The sequence below is a fragment of the Triticum urartu genome, chromosome 6A (assembly GCF_056163025.1).
Source record: "Triticum urartu cultivar PI428250 chromosome 6A, HENAU_Tu73, whole genome shotgun sequence".
NCBI classification, from domain to species: domain Eukaryota; kingdom Viridiplantae; phylum Streptophyta; class Magnoliopsida; order Poales; family Poaceae; genus Triticum; species Triticum urartu.
In genome coordinates, this window is record NC_141878.1 from 478,329,686 (window position 1) to 478,348,122 (window position 18,437).

At 45.1% G+C, this 18,437-nt stretch overlaps 1 protein-coding gene across 1 annotated transcript; it reads right to left on the bottom strand.

Annotated features, from left to right (window-relative positions):
• Nucleotides 1-12,954: 12,954 nt before the first annotated feature.
• LOC147965775 (uncharacterized) lies at nt 12,955-14,437 on the bottom strand. Its single transcript, XM_087530601.1, has 2 exons — nt 14,091-14,437; nt 12,955-13,312 (listed from the first exon to the last, which is right to left on the bottom strand). The coding sequence occupies exons 1-2, from the start codon at nt 14,435-14,437 to the stop codon at nt 12,955-12,957; spliced, it is 705 nt and encodes a 234-aa protein (XP_087386727.1).
• Nucleotides 14,438-18,437: the final 4,000 nt, after the last annotated feature.

Here is an 18,437-nt window from a genome sequence, read left to right on the forward strand (position 1 = left end):
CAAAAGGCATGGAAACATAGCAAAAGGCTCCAAAGGGAGTTATGAAAAATGTCTTCTCCTGGTCCTTAACCGCCATTTTGATCTGATGATAACCAGAGTAAGCATCCAAAAAACACAAACGGTCACAACCCGCCGTAGCATCAATTATCTGATCAATGCGAGGGAGAGCGAAGGGGTCTGCAGGGCAAGCCTTGTTTAAATCTGTGTAGTCCACACACATGCGCCAAGTGCCATTTTTCTTAAGAACCAGCACCGGATTAGCTAACCACTCTGGATGAAAAACTTCGACAATAAACCCTGCGGCCGACAGACGGGCTACCTCTTCACCTATAGCCTTACGTCTCTCTTCATTGAAATGGCGGAGGAACTGCCGGACCGGTTTAAACTTAGGATCAATGTTGAGTGTGTGCTCAGCGAGTTCCCTCGGTACACCTGGCATGTCAGAAGGTTTCCATGCAAAGATGTCCCGATTCTCACGGATGAACTCAATGAGCGCGCTTTCCTATTTGGGATCCAGGTTAGTGCTGATGCTGAACTGTTTGGATGAATCGCCAGGAACAAAGTCAACCATCTTAGTGTCTGTAGCCGATTTGAACTTCAACGCTGGATCATGTTCTGTAGTTGGCTTTTTCAAAGAGGTCATGTCTGCCGGATCAACTTGCTCCTTATAGAATTTCAACTCCTCCGTGGCACAAACCGACTCAGCATAAGCCGCATCACCTTCTTCACACTCCAAAGCAATCTTTCTACTTCCATGTACTGTGATAGTCCCTTTATGACCTGGCATTTTAAGCTGTAGATAAACATAACATGGCCTTGCCATAAACTTAGCATAAGCCGGCCGCCCAAACAAGGCGTGGTACGGACTTTTGATCTTTACCACCTCAAATGTCAATGTTTCTGACCTTGAATCATAGTCATCTCCAAAAGCTACCTCCAAAGCTATCTTGCCAACAGGATATGCAGACTTACCAGGCACCACACCATGAAAGACCGTATTTGACGGTTTAAGATCCTTATCGGTCAACCCCATACGGCGGAATGTATCATAATACAAAATATTGATACTACTTCCCCCATCCATGAGTACTTTGGTAAACTTGTATCCCCCAACTTGAGGGGCCACCACCAGGGCCAAATGACCTGGATTATCAACCCGGGGTGGGTGATCATCTCTACTCCACAAAATAGGTTGCTCAGACCAGCGCAAATACTGAGGTACTGCTGGCTCAACAGAGTTTACTGCCCTTTTGTGAAGCTTCTGATCACGTTTGCACAAACTAGTAGTGAAGACATGATATTGCCCACTGTTCAGCTGTTTGGGATTGCTCTGATAACCCGACTGCTGCTAATGCTGCTGATTCCCCTGATGGTTGTAACCTCCCTGGTTGCCTTGGTGCCCTTGATTGACGTGTCTGGTTTGGCTGCCTTGAAACCCTAAACCGGAACCACCACCTCCGTAACCCGGCCCGTGGAAACCTCCTCCTGAGCCGCCGGGCGGGCCGTTGTCACATTGGAACATATTCGAATTCTTAAAATCCCGCATGATATAATAGTCCTTCCAAAGATGTGATGCCAGCTTCTCCTTTGATCCATGCTTTGGACAGGGCTGATTTAACAAGCGCTCCAAATTGGGGCCTGAACCTCCACGCCTCTGGGGCTGCTTGCCCTTACGGCGCTGGCCATTCTCCTGCGCGTTGGTATTTGCAACAAAGTCCAAGCTACTGTCGGCCTTGCGCTTACCACCGTTTCCATGGCCTGCCGGATTATGCTGTTAACCCTTGGCATTACCGTTCTTCTTACCTTTCTCTGATTTGTCCTCCTCTGAATCCGGATCCTTGGTATTATCTGAATCGGCATATTTAACCAAAGAGGACATGAGTGTTGACATATCATTGCAGTGACGTTTGAGCCTTCCCAATTTCTGTTTTAACGGTTTGAAACGACAATTGCCCTCTAATGTTAACACTGCAGTGTCTGCATTGATACGATCTGATGAATGCAAAATTGCTGAGACCCGTTTGACCCAATGGGTCATGGATTCCCCTTCCTCTTGGACACAAGCGGCCAGTTCCATGATTGACATCGGTTGCTTACACGTATCCTTGAAGTTCTGGATAAACCAGTGCTTCAATTCGGCCCATGATCCAACAGAGTTGGTCGGCAAGCTCTTCAACCAAGTGCGAGCTGTTCCTTCCAACATCATGGTGAAATATTTAGCACACACTACCTCATCCACATCCAATATCTCCATTGCCATCTCATAGCTCTCCACCCACGCCTCTGGTTGCAAATCGGCGGTGTAATTTGGTACCTTATGAGGTCCCTTGAAATCCTTGGGCAGTCTCACATTACGCAAAGCGAGGGTTAGACAGGGCACCCCTAAGGAACTGAACATCACTCCTGGCTCCACGGAGGCCGTGGGGTGAACCAGAGTATGCTATCGTGCTCCGTGTCGAACCGCCAACTCGGCCTCCCAATGTGCGCGGCCATGGTCCACAACATCTTGCGCATTAGTGCCTCCCCTGGCCGGGTTGTTCCCCCGTGGTGAATTTCAGCGACGTGCACTACTGGACACGGCCGGTTCATCCTCCACGTGTCTGCTATAGCTCCGGCTTGGACGGGGAGTGAATGAATCCTCTCACGACTATGTGAATACGCCTGTTGTTGATTTAGTGTTGTTTGAAGGAGATCCCTGGCCCGACGTGCTTCCACTGCAACTGGTGACTCGCCGTTGGTTGGGAGGGCCGCCAGGCGTGAAGCGGCGGCCACAATGGTGTCCAACGGGTTGGAATAATGCCCGGGCGGTGTTGGTACATACTATGGCACAACGTTGTTCTGGCGAGGCGGGTCCGTCGTGCGCGGTTGAACCGGCGCTCCTGTTCCCGGCGCCCCCGCCCGGTTTAGTGTGGGTTGGCTACCAGCTCCTGCTCCCGGTGTGTTGAAGAGATTCTGCGGCTCATAAACCAACGGGAGACGTGATCCATACCTTCTTCTCATGACTTCCTCTGAAGCATTCTGATCCAGTCTAATCCGGTAGGCATGTGCTTCCAATTCAGCCCGCTCTGTAGCCATCCTAGAATTCTCTGTTGCCAGGTCCGCCTTATCCTGGGCTATCTGATCTTTTACCTTTGCAATCTCTGCATTGTGCTGATCCCTGCTGCTGCATCCACCTCCGCGGCCATCAATGTTGCCAAAGCGTCGAACAAATCAGACAGGACTTGGGCCGGAGGCAGCGCCGAGCTTCCTGCCCCTGCTGGTGTGGCCGTTGTTGAACTGGAGAGCATTGCTACGGCGGTACATGAATGAGGCACCGATTGTGTGCCGGCCATGAAGATGGCGGCCTGTTTTGGTAGATTGGGGGAATCCGGAATACTGTTGCCCTCGGATCCTCCATCAATCCGGCCGTCCTGCAACTGGTAAAGTGATTCGGTCTCTCAAGAAGACTCGTCATCAAAACAGACCACGGTCTCTCCATCGGACACCGGTCCGTCCTCATACCTCGATCCATGGATGACACCCATGAAAACATGCCTTGCCTCGGGCTGAACCGGCGAAGAACTTGCACGCCGAGACGTTTTGATGATGTCGGTGTAGATGTCCGGCTCAGGGGCCGGTTCGCCGATCTTGCCAATGAAGACATGAATCCCACCAAAGGGGACCCGGTACCCGTATTCGATTGAATCGGCCTCGGGACCCCATCATGCGTTGTCGATGTAGAGCTTGCCGCGACGACTCTTCGTCATCCGGCCCACAGCGTATCCCTTAAGTCCATCGAAGCGGCCCTTCAAGAACTCAAAACCACCGTGCGATAGCCCCACGGTGGGCGCCAACTGTCGTGGGTTTGTCACGGCAGATGTCCTTGTGGAAGGACTTAGTCGTGGAACCATCGCTACGTGTTAGCTTTAATGGGTTAAACCAGACAAGGGGACACAGGGAATTTTATACTAGTTCGGCCCCTTCGAGGAAGGTAAAAGCCTATGTCTAGTTGTGATTGGTATTGCTAGGGTTTCGAAGGCGAGGGAGCGAATCCTCTTTGTCTGGCTCTCGAGTTGTTGTCTGTCCCTAAACCACTGTCGGGTCATCCCTTTATATACATAGGTTAACGCCCTCCGGTTTACAGAGTCCCGAAGCCGGATCATAAACGTATCCAGCTCGGTCTCTATCCTTCCTATCTTACAATACAAATTACATGACTAAGCCGGTTTACATTTACAGGCTTTAACCCGCCTTCGGGCCTTGGGCCTCCATGAAGCGCCATCATCCTTGTATCTTTATGGGCTTCTAATCTTCAAGGAGTCAACCCGGTTACATAAGGCCGGTTTACCTCCAGTAGTAATATCCCCAACATGCGGCCTTTTCAACTGTTGATGTTGGATCTCATGGAAGTGACATGCCTGTGAAGGCAAACCTGATGCAAACTCGTTTGACGCAAGCGTTTACTCGTGATGCAGTTAATGAGAAGAAAGCTGTTTTGAAGAGGAAGATGTCAGATCGAAATCCTGACGGCACACAGAGGTGTAGCCCACGTGTGAAAGCTGGTTCCCAACCTGGTAATAGCAAAGCTGATGGGGATAGTGTTGCTGTGAAGATTGGTCCAAGCAAACTTGGTGGCTCCCCTGTTCATCGTAGTCCACGGGTTTTGACAAATAAGAAGCCTTCTTCTCCTCCTCTTCGAGAGCGCTCTTTGTTGAAAGAAAATAATAAGCGTAAAGTTCATCCTGCGAAGGTGAACAACGGTGTGAAGAAGCGTGCTCGTGTCGAAGCTGAAGATGTTGTATCTGAAGAAGATGATATCGAAGTTGATTCTGAAGATGAATTTGCAGTGGTATGTCTTTTGTACTGTATGTGACTGACTAGTTGTACCTGCAATGATTTAATTGTGTCTGGGCTGGTATGCTGGCCAGGTGAGGCTGGTCATTGTTTGCATCAATCGAGGGTGGTACTGATGTTGTTTCAATAGTTGAACTTGTGCAATCTTTTATTTTTTCTACTTGACTTAATATGCTTGTTTTGTTTTCTATATTCATTTATTTAAGGTGTGGCTTCTTTATTTTCATTTACAGCCTGTTAGCATTATGAGTCCGGTCAAGCCGGTGGGACGCAATGCCGTAAAAGTTGCCTTGGATGAAGGTGACCAACGGAAATTGAACTTGACTGTGCGATGTTCATTGGGAGAGGTTCAAGCTTGTGCTAAATTGCTTGAGAGTCGGCATGTGGCTAGGGTTCGTGCAGCTGGTTTTGGTTCTATCTTCAATTGGAGGGTGAAGTCTAACATTTCCCGCCCTCTGATGGGAGTTTTGTACCTGAGGATAGATCCTGATACGATGACTCCTGACATGAGTGAGGCTGATAAGAAGCTTCGCATCACTAGCGATGGTATATAGCAATTATTTGGGTTCCCTCGTGGTGGTCGTTCTCCGCCAATGCCGTCAGAGGATGGATATGACGATGCTCTAATGAAGTTAAGATCGGAGCTTGACATTAGCAGGAACATAGATATCAAGACAAAGGATTTGAGGAATAAGCTCAAGGTGCTCGTCAAGGATCCTAGCAAAGATAACCTTGCTCTGAAAGTGTTCTTCATTATTGTGTTTATGAAGGTTGTGTTGCCTGGTGCCGCCCCGCGTGTTTCCAGAGAGGCAGCAATGTTTGAGGGTCTCGTCTTTGAGGACATGGCTAATATGGATTATTGTCAGCTGATGGTTGATGAGCTTAGAAGGGCTGTTGTCAGGTACCAAGATGGTGTTACCCTTGGGAAGGCAATCACAGGCTGTGCTATAGGGCCTGTACTAATGTACCTTGACTGCCTTATCCGTGGCAAGACTGCGGGGCCTGACATGCGAGTCCCCCGCATATGTTTCATGGATCATGTCAAGCTTTCTAATCTGGTTGATGCAGACTTGATAAAAAGGCAATGCAGATCCAAAGACTTGGGTGTTTGGGAAGCTTCTAGTGAGTTTTATTTGTTTCATGTCTTGGAGACCTTTTTTATTTTAGGTATAGCTATTTTTGCTGGAGTGAACATGTGTCCCGCAGAGTTACCTGTTTAGATTTTTGTCATTTCTTAAGCTTTGTGAGGTTTAGGTATGATTTTTAGTACTATTTTTTATGTGTGGTCGAACTGAATATCTTTGTTCAACTGTCATGTTGGTAAATACTAAGAAATTGGCACTGACAGTTAAAGATTGATAGTGCTGTTGATTTAAATCTGTTAATATCATGTTTTTTCCCTGTGTGTTGCGTTGATTAATTAACTATTTTCCCCCTTGTTTGTAGTGGAAAACTCAAGAGGAAGTTGCCTTTTTCCGAGTATATAAATGGCCAGTCCTGGAGATGCTGTCGTCTCAGGTTCCCAAGTCTTCATCTCTGCATGATGAGTTGAGAGGTGGCCGTGGTGTTAAGGGTGCTGGTTATGTTCCCCCTGGCCCTAGTAATGCTAGTACTTCACAGAGGCAGGGTTTTGGTATTGATGTTGCTGTTTTTGCATTGGAGCGCGCTGAGCATATTTTAAGTAATGTGTGTTCTGAGCTGCAAAAGGTCCCAACAACAGTTGAGCGTCTGAGCTGTATCAATGGTATCCTTCCTGAAGGTCATCAATTTAACGCTGAGGAAGCAGTGGACTATATTGAGATGGAGAAAAAAATTATTGGTGATATGCGTGACGCTGCTGCTGATCTAGTTCAGAGCTCGGTTCGTCTGTTGAACAATATGAAGTGTTTCCAAACTATGCAAGACTTTCGCTGCAAGCCATATGAAGAAAGTGCAAAAGTTGTTGTCAGGCAGATTGAGCAGGATGAGGCTGTTGCCACCGATAGCAGGGCTAGTGATGGTACTGAGGCTAATGTTCCTGATCACGAAACGAACGATGTTGGCTTGGAGCACCCTGTTGTTGATGTGAGTCAGTCCTTGGTGTTTGTATGTTTTTACTATGTTGTTCTGCTGTCAGTATTGTAGTTGAACTTCCTGATCTTCATCTGTCTATTAATTTTTTGTTTTGATGCAGGAGACCAGTCATAATGTTGACGCTGCTGTTGACCATGGAGTTAATGATCCATCTACTGATAAGTGCAAAGTTATTTTTGTTTTTAATGTGTTCATTCATATTTCTTGAATTTTCATGCGCATCAATGTGCCTTGCTTGTTCATTTTTCTATTCCACACCGTTAAGGGTTTTGCAGGGATACCTACCTTTTTGTTACTATGGTTTATTTCCTTGTGTTTTATTGTTGCTAATAATAGCATTTTTTTGGTTCATTACATATGAAATCAGGGTCCTGTTGTTGGCGACGAACCTTGTTCGCCCATTGGTGATGTTGCTTTGAATGTTAGCAACAGCAAGATCGATGATGTTTCTGTGAATGCTTCTAAGGTTTTGTTTTTCTGTGCACCTCTCGCTAGCTTATTTTTGATTGTTAGTTTTGCTCATATTATTCACTTTTTCTGAATTTTTATTTCTTCAGATGACTGATGTTGAGCGTGAGGCTGTCGTTAGTGGTGGAGATGATGCTCATGGTGTTCCATTGAGTAGTGGGCGCGATGTTGGTGACAAAGTTGCTGATGAGGATGTTGGTGCTGCTAGCATACTTGATGCCAAACCGTCTGGGAATGTTGGGAATGAAAATCTTTCTGATTTTGAAGATTTGCCGTCGGAAAATTTCCTGCCTGGAGGGCTTGATTACGGTGATGCATTGCAAGATGCTTCAAGCATGGAGGAGGTGCCATTTGAGGATGTCGATTTACTTCTGTCGATTTCTTCTGGCCCCTTGACGCAGGAGGCGCTCGTGTCGTCCCAGGATTTTCTTTCCACAGACCCTGAAAGCGCAGCGATATTGGTGTCCCCTCAAGATGTGCCATCGTCAAACCCTGAAACTGGAGGCATATTGGTCTCATCACAGGAACTACCATCGTCGTCAAACACTGATAGTGCAGGTAAGGACTTGTAAATGAGGCGTACTTCTCAATTTTGGCATTTTGGACATGTTCACTTGTAGTGCTTGAACTTATTATTTTTCTTCTTTTTCTGCAAGCAGAAAGTGGAAATGTTGTTAAGGTTGATATGTTTTTCTTCGCTGTTACGAGGTTGCGCACGAACCATATGAAATGGTTAGTTTGGGATTTTGCCCATACCATTTTTCTCTCTTTTTCTTTCTCTCATATGAGAATGGTTGTTGTTGCAGTAGTTTTAATTCATGTAATCTTTTGTGTTTTTCTAGTCACAAGCCGATGTTTCAAAATAAAGAATGTGATGCCAGTGTTTGTTCTATTGCTAAAGCGTTTGTCCCCACTGGCATGCTCAACTCAGACAGTGCTGACGTTGTTTTATATTCTCTACGTCAAAAGTACCGAGACACTGACAAGTTGATAGTTCCCAGATGGGTGACGGTCAGTATTTTGCTTTTGTAGATAGGATGATAACTTGTTTTGCCAATTTTCTAACTGTTGTTGTTCTTTTTGTACAACAGACCAAGATCCGTGATGGAAATATTGATTCCAATGTGCTAAATTGGTTCACTAGATTATGCGCTGATGGTTTTGACCAAGTAGGTGAACTTGTACTTTTTGTACTCATGAACTAGAATTGTCCTGTTTTCTTGCAAGTTTGGGAGGTGGTGGAATGAACTTGAGCAACCTGCTTTTAGCCCTGCACTTATGAATGATGTGTGCTTCTTTTTTTGAAGCTGAACTTATTGTCGCAAGGAAATTAAACTGATATGTTTGTTGCAATTTTAACTAGAGTAGCATATATTTTCTGTAGTGTTTTGCTTACTCAATTAGAACTTATGATTATCTTATTTTTTGTTTGTACTTCTGAATTTCAATTTTCTTCTTTTATTTTATTGTTTGGAGGCTGAATTTTTTGTTTCATTATGATTTGTTAAATTCATTTTTCCTCTGTGATTTTTTTGTCAGCTTCTCTACCCTACTTTTGATCTGACGTCCACTGCGGCTACCATGAAGCCTAGCGAAGTATCTGGGCATTGGTGCTTGATTGTTCTGAATTTGAGGTTCCGTCGTTTTGAGTGTCTTGATTCACTGCGCGATGAAACCTGGAGTGATGCAGTTAGATTCTTAAGGACTATGACAGATAACATAAAGAAGCTTCGGAGGGAGTCTAGCGTAGACAGGGCGAAACCATTCTCGCCGGCGCATATTGATGGTTTCTCTTGCGAGTTTGTGTGGGTGCCACAGCAGAAAAACACGTGAGTGTCCGTTTTTAATGAGTTTTTGTTAGTTGTTTTTGTTGCTGGGAGGGTGGTGTTACTGTGTTTTTGGATTTGTGATGTACCCATTTGTTTTTTTTTCTTTTGTTAACACGCATGATTGTGGATTCTTTATGCTACAAAGCTGCAAGACCTATCATTGTCGGGAGGATGGTGTGACTGAAATGTTAGATTACAGCCACGAAGACATTCTTGACATTAGGAAGACTTTTCTGTATACCTGTGCAACTAGCGATGTGTTTGATGTTGACTTCCATGGTTTGTTTGGCATCGAACCCTGTACGTAATGCATGACCTTTTGTAATTTTTTGCAGCTTGTACTTCTTTGATTGGTACTGTCATGAATTACATATTTGAACTTTACCCTTGATGCGGTCTTTTCTTTTTTTATTTTTGCAGGTGAGTGGCTGGATCTTAATGAGCATGACTATAGGATCTTTGGCAGCCAGTTCTCGGAGCTCGAGCGCGTATCTATTGATCTTAGCCAGCGGCCTTCTCCAAAAAAGACAAGGTCTGGTGTTATTAAGGGGCGGTTGGGAGCTCTGAAAGGTTCTACGGCTGCTTGTGCAGAGAGCCCCTCTACACCCAAGAATCCCATTGTGGAATTGATAGACAGCGATGATGATGCGTTTGACAAGATTGCTGGCATGGGAAGAGTCACCAGGAGCGCTGCTGCTGCCAAGGGTTAATCCCCACTTGCTGGAATAGTGGCCCGTAGAGCTGGTGGTGCTAGGAAGGATCCTGCTTTCGATTCTGGCAATGTCACAAGCACGAAGCGTGCACCCAGAGCTCCTATAAAGTTTTGCTCCCCTGTGCAGCAGCTTCACCCTCATAGATTCCCTCACCTGGACAAGGCTCGCAAGTTGTATAATATGTTGCATAGCGATGAAGCATGTGAGAAGTATGCCGAGTGAGTATCTCTCATTACGTTTCCTCTTCTTTTCCTCTGTTGTTTGTAACTGCTAGATAGATATGACCTGAACTGTTACTTTTTATACAACTTGAACTGCTATGAATGCCTTATCTTGCTTCCCCTGCTTTTTGTTCTTGTCCGTGCTGCAGCGATACATTCTCAATGATACCTCAGCCCGATGATAGCGTAACCAGCTTCACTGGGAAACGCATCTGGGAAGTTTTTGCACCTGGGCAAATGATGGAGGGTGATGTAATGGACTTCCTTATTGATGATTGGAAGAAAGATCCCGATAGAAATGTTGATTTTGCGTCTGGGAAAAGGGTATTGCTGAGTCCATATTTCATCAGGGTGACCAATCAGATCGTTTGTTTCTCTTAAACAAGAACAACTACTTGTTTTACGAGTTTTGATAATACCTTGCTTTGTTTATCCTTTTCCCTGTCTATTTCTTTTTTGGCTTTTTTGGCAGGTTGTGCTTAACTGTATGTTTTATGGTGATAAAAATAAAGAGTTTAATGTGAAGAGTGCAGCGAGAGATTTCAAGAGCTATGTTAAATATAATGAAGACTTGCTCAGTGCCAACCTTGTGAGATATCTACTAGCTGATTTTTGGTTTTACTTGTTTGTTGTCATGCTAGTTTTTATTTTGAATATTTAACATCTCTTTTTTGGTCATTTGTTTTTACATCATGATGCCTCTATTCAAGCCTATGGTTTTACCAAAGGATAAGAAAGTGAACCACTTTTCCTTATATGTCATGAATCGGTACCAAAGTAGCGTCGACATCCTTGACTCTTTACCTTATCCGAAGAACCATTGTCCTTCAAAGAACACCTATCATAAAGACTGCGAGAAGATTGTGAGTGACATTTATTATCTGTACTGGATTAATTTTTCTGCATCTTTGTTTCTGCTTTTTCTTAGACCTAAAAATGTGTGGTTTCTTTTCTTTTTTTACAGATCTCCAGGATGGTCCAAGTAATGAAGGATGTGTATCGTGATGCTCAGTACAATGCGAGCAAGCAGCCCAAATGGGAGCTTTTTGCAAAGAAACCAACGTTTGTGAAGGTTCCACTTCAAGGGGTGAATGAATGTGGCCATTATACTCTGAAGTATGCAGGATCCTATGATGGTGAGAAGATCGTTGGGAGCATTCGAGATAATGATGTGGGTTCTAGTTGAGCTTTTCACTTTTCTGTGTTTGGCTGATTGTGTATTCTTCTTTTTAATGTGTCATGATTTTTGATAATTTGCTTCATTGTTTTGCAGCCTCATATTGTTGATTGGAAGGTTGAGGATCTATATAGAGTTGTGTTCAACCGGAATAACCAGCTTCTGGTGACGGAGCTTCCCAAGGAGTTTCAGCCTTTGGCTCCTGGTGCATAGAAGAAATGGTCATCATTCGCATAGTGAAATGGATAGTTGTGTGATATATCTCTTGAAAGCATTGTAGGCTTTGATTGTAGTGTTTGGATGTCTTTGATTTTTGATAGTTGTGTGATATATCACTTGTGTATGTTTCATTGGGAATTCGTTCTGGTTAAGTTCTATTTTTTGTACTGAAGTCTTGTAAACTAGTTGAATTGAAAACACATTTTCCCAAGTTCATTACAAGTTGTTGCTGGAAAAGTGAGATTTATCATTTATTTTCATCTGTCCAAACCTAGGTTGGACCTTTATAGTTTATGTACCCTCTTTTCTTGTACTTATAGTATAGTTATGTTAGTACTGAATTGTAATGTTGTTCATCGTAAGGCTTTTAAAATTTGGTGTCACAATGGCACTTGTGAATCTAGCGTGAGTGGAGTGACGCTTCCTTGTTATGTAGAACTGATTTCATATAATGTATTAGAACTGAAGTTTTTTTTGTGATTGAAATTATTTACGACCAAGTTGCTACGTCATCTCTAGCCAGATTTTATTCAAGTATAAGAAATTTAGCAAGATTTGAGAGCCAAATTTTTGTTTGAACTTCTTGAATTGTAGTAGTTGAACTTCATAGTAAAATTTAAATACTGGTTTAAATTAGCTACATTTAAATATGTCTCCGGGGGGGCCTATTTTTTAGGCTGTGGTTCTTCTCAAGGCAATGTTTTGTATGATCATAGTACTTGCCTTACAGACTAAGTTGTACTGATATTTCAGTTGTACTATTAGTGTTATTCTTGAGTGTGTCAATGTTTTATGGAATGTGAACTGAAGCTTCTCGTTCCTTTTTATATTTTGTAGAATGAATGTACCGTTTGTTCAAGTGTACCAGAACTCTCAGTCCGAGCATGTTAGTGGCTTGGAAATATGTACTGATTGTTCTTTGCTTTTCTTGTTGCAGTACTCCGTAAATTTCTAACTACTATTAGCACGATGCTGTTAGTAGTCTTCGGCTGAAACTTAGTCTTTTTAGTGTTCTTATGAAACTAAAAACTGATTTCTTAGTGTGATAGTACTACCGTACATGTCTAAGCTGTACTGAGCGTCCAATTCCACTATTTTGCTGTTGTCCTTAGTTAGTCTGCCACTGTTTTTGTTTTTTTGTGAAAATATCCATGTATGATTTTTGTTTCTGCATGACTAGTTTCAACTTCAACCTACTTCAACTTCAAATGATGGATGAACAAAAATAGGAAGCTAGCAAACTTGTTGACTGACATAAGCAAATGATGTACATGATAGACATAGGCAAACTTGTTCAAACCCTGACAGACATAACTTAAGGTAGCTGGTTCAACATAACAAAAGCAAACTACAAATCTAAAACAACAATATTAAGGACAGGCAGAAGTGCGAGCAACATGAATGTAGACTTTCATGCATCTTCATCCCGCGAAGTTGCTGTGGTAGTAGGGGTCACCCTCCTGCTCTTTTGAAATATCCCAACCTATCACGATGTTGTCGATTGTTTTCCATGACTTGTACGTGGCGTATGCATCTATTCCTGTGTATGTGATGAGGATGTCTGGCAGCGGGCTGGTCCCCCACAGTTGGTGTTCTCCCTTGTCCATATTCTTCTTCATGTCTTTGTAGGATGGGTGGATGACGCCGCCTGCAACATCGGCCAAGGAGTCGAAGTATTTGCTGGTGTGTGGATCTTTCCACTTGCGCTGCATGTCGATGAAGTTGTTGGGGTTGATCTCCAAACCAGACTTGTTCAGCATCCGCTTGTCACCTCCAATGCTAAAACCGACAAATGTGTACAATTTCTCCTCCTGCAGGAACTGTTTGAGGCGCTTGGGCCCGCAAGGGGGGAGACACACATTGAAGATTAGTGTTCTCTTTTGAAGATTTAATTCTTCTGTTTTTTGGTTTTGAAAGTGATAATCCATGAGGTAGATGCTTATATAGTATAAGTCATGGATGAATGTAGTTCAGAAACTAGTACACAAAGTCCTGAAATTAAATTCAACTACACCATGTTATTTTCTTTTTTGCTATCTTCAGTGCTTCACCAAATGCTTCACCACATTCAAGAATCATTTTAACAGATTCAATGATATATGTGCTGCTTGATTTAAGTTTAGTTTTCTTTTTGGTTGAATAAAAGACCTATACCAGTGCTTGATACATCTTTGTGCATCAGTTCTATATCAAGTTCAGAAATTAATTTGAGAAACATGTGCATCAAGATATGGACCTATACCACTTTAGCAAACATCTTTAAATACATCAATTCTATAAACTATACTAGTGCATCAAGATCAGAATCTATGCTAGCACATCAAGTTCAGAAATTAATTTGGTGCATCAAGTTCAGAATTCTATAAACATTTTTTCAGATGCTAATCTGGTGAAACAATCCACTTCACAGTTTCAGAAATGCATGTAAGTTAAGAAACATGTACCCGTGCATACATTTCACAAAGTATAGTAGTTGATCTAGTTGGGAAACTAGTTTAATGAAATTTTTAGTGAGTAGTACTAGTGCAACAGATGAATGAGCAGTAGTATGGGTTACCATTTTGTGGCAGCTGCGATGTGGTACACCAAGCAGAGTTCCTCGACGCACAACTGCAAGACTGCCGCCATTTGTGGAGGTTCATCATCCCTGGTGAACTCCACATCAACTCCGATGAAGCTCGGATACAAGCCACTACCCTTCATCCTGAGCCTGCTCATCACCTCATCGGCCTTGTCTGGTTCGCTGGTGCAGACGATCTCCAGCGTCTCCTTGCCATGGAGCTCAACCCTTGTGAGGGTTCTCGTGTACTCGCGCTTCTCGCCGGGGACGTGAATGTCGACGAGGTTGTTGTTCTTGTCCGACGGCTCGCCATGATGATGCTTGGCGGACGGTTCCTCCGCCATCGCCTTCCTGGGGCGACTGTGGGTTTGGGAGAGAGAAGTTTGTGGTTTGTGTGCAGTGGAGATTGAAGCGGCAATGGTGGTTTCTAGGAATGAGGCAGAGATGGAAGACAATGGGGTGCTTTGAAGGTGCGTCGACGGGGATGTGTGGGAGGCGGTTTGTCGGGGGGTGTGGGTGTGGTGGTCGTGGGGGTGCCCGTTTGCAGTCCCTTGTGGCAACCGCTTAGTGGGTGGCGTGGGTGATGGCCTGGAAGAAGCAACCGTCCAATTCAAATGGTTTTACTGCTGCACTGACTTGTCTTGTCAAGCTGTACTTATGACCTGCTAAATCCCACCATGCACGTCTCAGGGGTGGTGATGACGGCATTTTGGAATGTTTAGGTGCTTTCTGATGTTTTTCCGTGAGGATGTTAAGTCTTGTTTTTCCACTAAAGTCTTATAGACTAGTTTATCTGAAGACATTTTTCAGTGCCCTGGGAGTTGTTGCTCAAAACTGGTACTTATTTTATTTTCATCTATACTTACCTAAGTTAGGCCTTTATGGTTTTTGTATTCTCATTTTAGTGCACTTATGGTTTAGTGTTGTGTGAACTGAAATGTAATTTCATACAGCGTGCGGTTTTGAAATTTGGTGTCGTAGTGGTGTGAGTGGCCTGACTGATCCTGCTTTTTTAGTACTGATGTCATATGTATGTTTGAACTGAGTTTTTTTTGTTTTTTTGGGTGGTTTGTTGGATTGAGATTCTAATACGACCAGATCGTTCGTTGAGGTGTGTACAGATTTTATATAAATTAGAAATTTAGTAGAATTGACAAATAAATTCTATTTGAACTTCTTTTATTTTAGTAGTTGAACTTGTCAGATTTTATGTAAATAAGAAATTTAGCATAATTGACAAACATTATATGTTTTGAACTTTTTGCATTTTAGTAGTTGAACTTGTCAGATTTTATATAGATAAGAAATTTAGCATAATTGACAAACATTATATGTTTGAACTTTCACTACAAACAAAAGACACATCCGTGACATTTTGGGCCGAACGAATATTTTTTCTGTCATACATATGACACTTCTATGACGATAATTGTGACAAAACCCGGTATCATCATAGATGTGGTGGGCTCCTACTTCTATGACAAAAAATCATGATAGAAAATGGGCTTTTCGTCCTGGGCGGGCCGGAGACGCAGCTGCATGACATTCTTTGGGCCGTCCATGATGGAAAAAACCGTGGTAGAAGCGCGGGCGAGAAAATTTCGGGGAGTTCCCAGTTACGGTGGGAGGTCGGGGGCCGAGCGATGTGCGCTTCTCTTGTACACGTACGCGCATGTGTGCGAGGCGTTGGCTCTAACTGAACCCGAGCGAGGCGTTGGGCTCTAACTGAACCCGAGCGATTGCACTGCAGGCTACGCGTTACTGAACCCGAGCGATCGATCGATGGCTGTTAACTGAACCCGATCGAGCGATTCCTTCGCTACTGCTGCTAACTGAAGCCGATCGATGCTGCCTCTGGATGAACAGTGAGTGTTGTAGGGGGGTTTGGATGAACAGTTCCTGGTGGGGGTGGATGAACAGGACCCCGTGGTGTTGCCTCTGGATGAATAGGACCCCGGTCGATCGAGCCGGTTGGGGCTGGATGAACAAGACCCCGTGGAGGGCTGGATGAACAGGGCCACCCCATGGAGGGCTGGATGAACAGTAGATGGTGGAGGGCAGGATGAACAGTAGCTCGTGGAGGGGTGGTTGAACAGGAGCCCGTGGAGAGGGCTGGTTGAACAGTAGCCGGTGGAGTAGCGCACGGTGGAGGCTGGATGAACAGGAGCCCGTGGATGAACAGTCGCAGGTGGAGGCTGGAGGAGGTCGATGGTGGATGAACAGTAGCTCGTGGAGGCTGGAGGGGTCGACGGTGGAGATGAACAGTATCCCGTGGAGTCCCGTTTTGTGGTAAGCCACACCCCTCCCGATGAACAGGACCCCTGTTTCGACTGTAGCGCTCCAATACAAGTCCGTTTCCTCCGTTTTGCGGTACGCCACATCCCTCCCGATGAACAGGACCCCCGTTTCGACCGGAGGAGGTCCGTTTCCTCCGTTTTGCGGTACGCCAGACCCCTCCCGATCAACAGGACCCCGTTCCGAATGTAGGAGGTCCGTTTCCTCCATTGTGCGGTACGCCACGCCTCGTTTCCATCGCCTTTTCCGTCCAAGCCCTCTCGATGAACACGACCACGCATTCCGTTCCGACCCAGCCGGTTGGCTCCCCCGCGTTCCGTTGCCTCCCGATGAACATGACACATTCCGTTGCCTCCCCATGAACACGACGCATTCCGTTGCCTCCCCATGAACACAACGCATTCCGTTGCCTCCCCATGAACATGACGACGACGATGTTTCTCCGTTCCGACCCAGCCATGTACACGAGCCCTGGCCGTACGTATGCGCGAGTAGGCGTTCGAGACCCCGCCCGTATGTACACATACGTGGCCGTATTTTCTTTCTTGCACCCTGGCCGCTGTACGTACGTGTACATGCTACGTGCACGCCTCTACTACGACACGTGTGCGCCTCCACTACGACACGTGCGCACATCTACATGGACCAGTATGTACGTACACGTTCGCGACCCGAATGACAATGCTACGTACGCTTCGGCCAGGTGGGTCCCGACTGTCGGGCACTTCCTTGCCTGCGAAGATGTAGCTGGTGGGTCCTAGCAGTCAGGGGGCGAATCGTTTTTTTTTGCCCGGACGCACTTCCTTGTGTACGAAGATGTAGCTGGTGGGTCCCAGCTGTCAGGGGAAAACGTTTTTTTCACGAAATACAGTGGCCCGTCCGGTGGGTCCCAACTGTCAGGTGGAGGAATCATTATTTTCCGCGTAATAAGGAGGCACTTCCTTGTTGTGGTCGTGGACCCAGCTGTCAGCCTCTCCACGTACAGTCCACGTCCGATGGAAGTTGTTCCTTGACCACGTTGACCACGCTGCGCCGAGAGCACCAGGGCGGTGGACGACGGCGAGGCCTAGGAAGGGGACGACATGGAGGCAGGGAAGACTCGGCAGTTGTTTCCCATGCGGAGGGGAGTATGACTGTATGAGGGTTTACTGGTTCGTCTGCCGTCGCCGGAGAATAACAGCAGGTGTGGGTGAGTAGAGGGATGGCTAGGCCAGCGATGGGAGTACGGTCGGGCGGTGAGGCCTGTGCGGCAGCACAGCCGGCCGCAAGGAGGAGGGAGCAGGCAGTCCCGCCACCGCTTGTTTGAGCGGCTGGAATAGGAAGAGGAGAGATTGAAGAAGCACGACGTCTGTTGGATGGACATCCAACAGTCAGTGCTTGTGCGTCAACCTTTTTTTAGGAAAGCCTCAAATCTGTGAAAAACAGCATAGAGCCCATCTGCCATTATTTCTAATAATTTACAGCCCATTTGCTAATTCTTAAGGTTTTTTTTGGAGCCCATATTCTTTTTGTTAGCATTACAGCCCATATTGTGGCAACAGTTAAAAAATTATACGAAATTTTGCATCTTTCGGTGCGGTCCGAACTGTTTTTAATCCCAAAATTTCGACTCACATTCAAACTGATTTAAAAATAAATGTATATCAATATAAAATCCAACAAATTCTCCACGCATAAAAATTAATGTAATTTAAAATCTTGAAATGAAAAAAAAGATATTTGAAACTAATTGCCGGTTTGATGTGTTTTAAAAATGTACAACCCATTTCTCATTACTGATGGGCCATTTTCTCGGCCAGCAGAATGAAAGCTCTCCTCGTCTTGAAAGATTTGCAGCCCAACAGGCCTGACAAAGCGACTTACTTGGCAAATCACAAAAAAACTGGGATGTGGCCGTGGACCCAGCTGTCAGCCTCTCCACGTACAGTACTCTTCCGATGGAAGTCGTTCCTTGACCACGTTGACCACGCCGCACGGAGAGCACCACGGCGGTGGACGATGGCGAGGCCTAGGAAGGGGATGACGCGGCAGTGGAAGCCCGCGCGGAGA

Bases quoted from the DNA above. Each gene is read 5' to 3' on its own strand.
- LOC147965775 (XM_087530601.1), bottom strand. From the start codon at position 14,437: ATGGCGGAGGAACCGTCCGCCAAGCATCATCATGGCGAGCCGTCGGAC. The intron at 13,313-14,090 runs GTAACCCATACT...TGTCGGTTTTAG, and splicing joins ATCGCAGCTGCCACAAAATG to CATTGGAGGTGACAAGCGGA.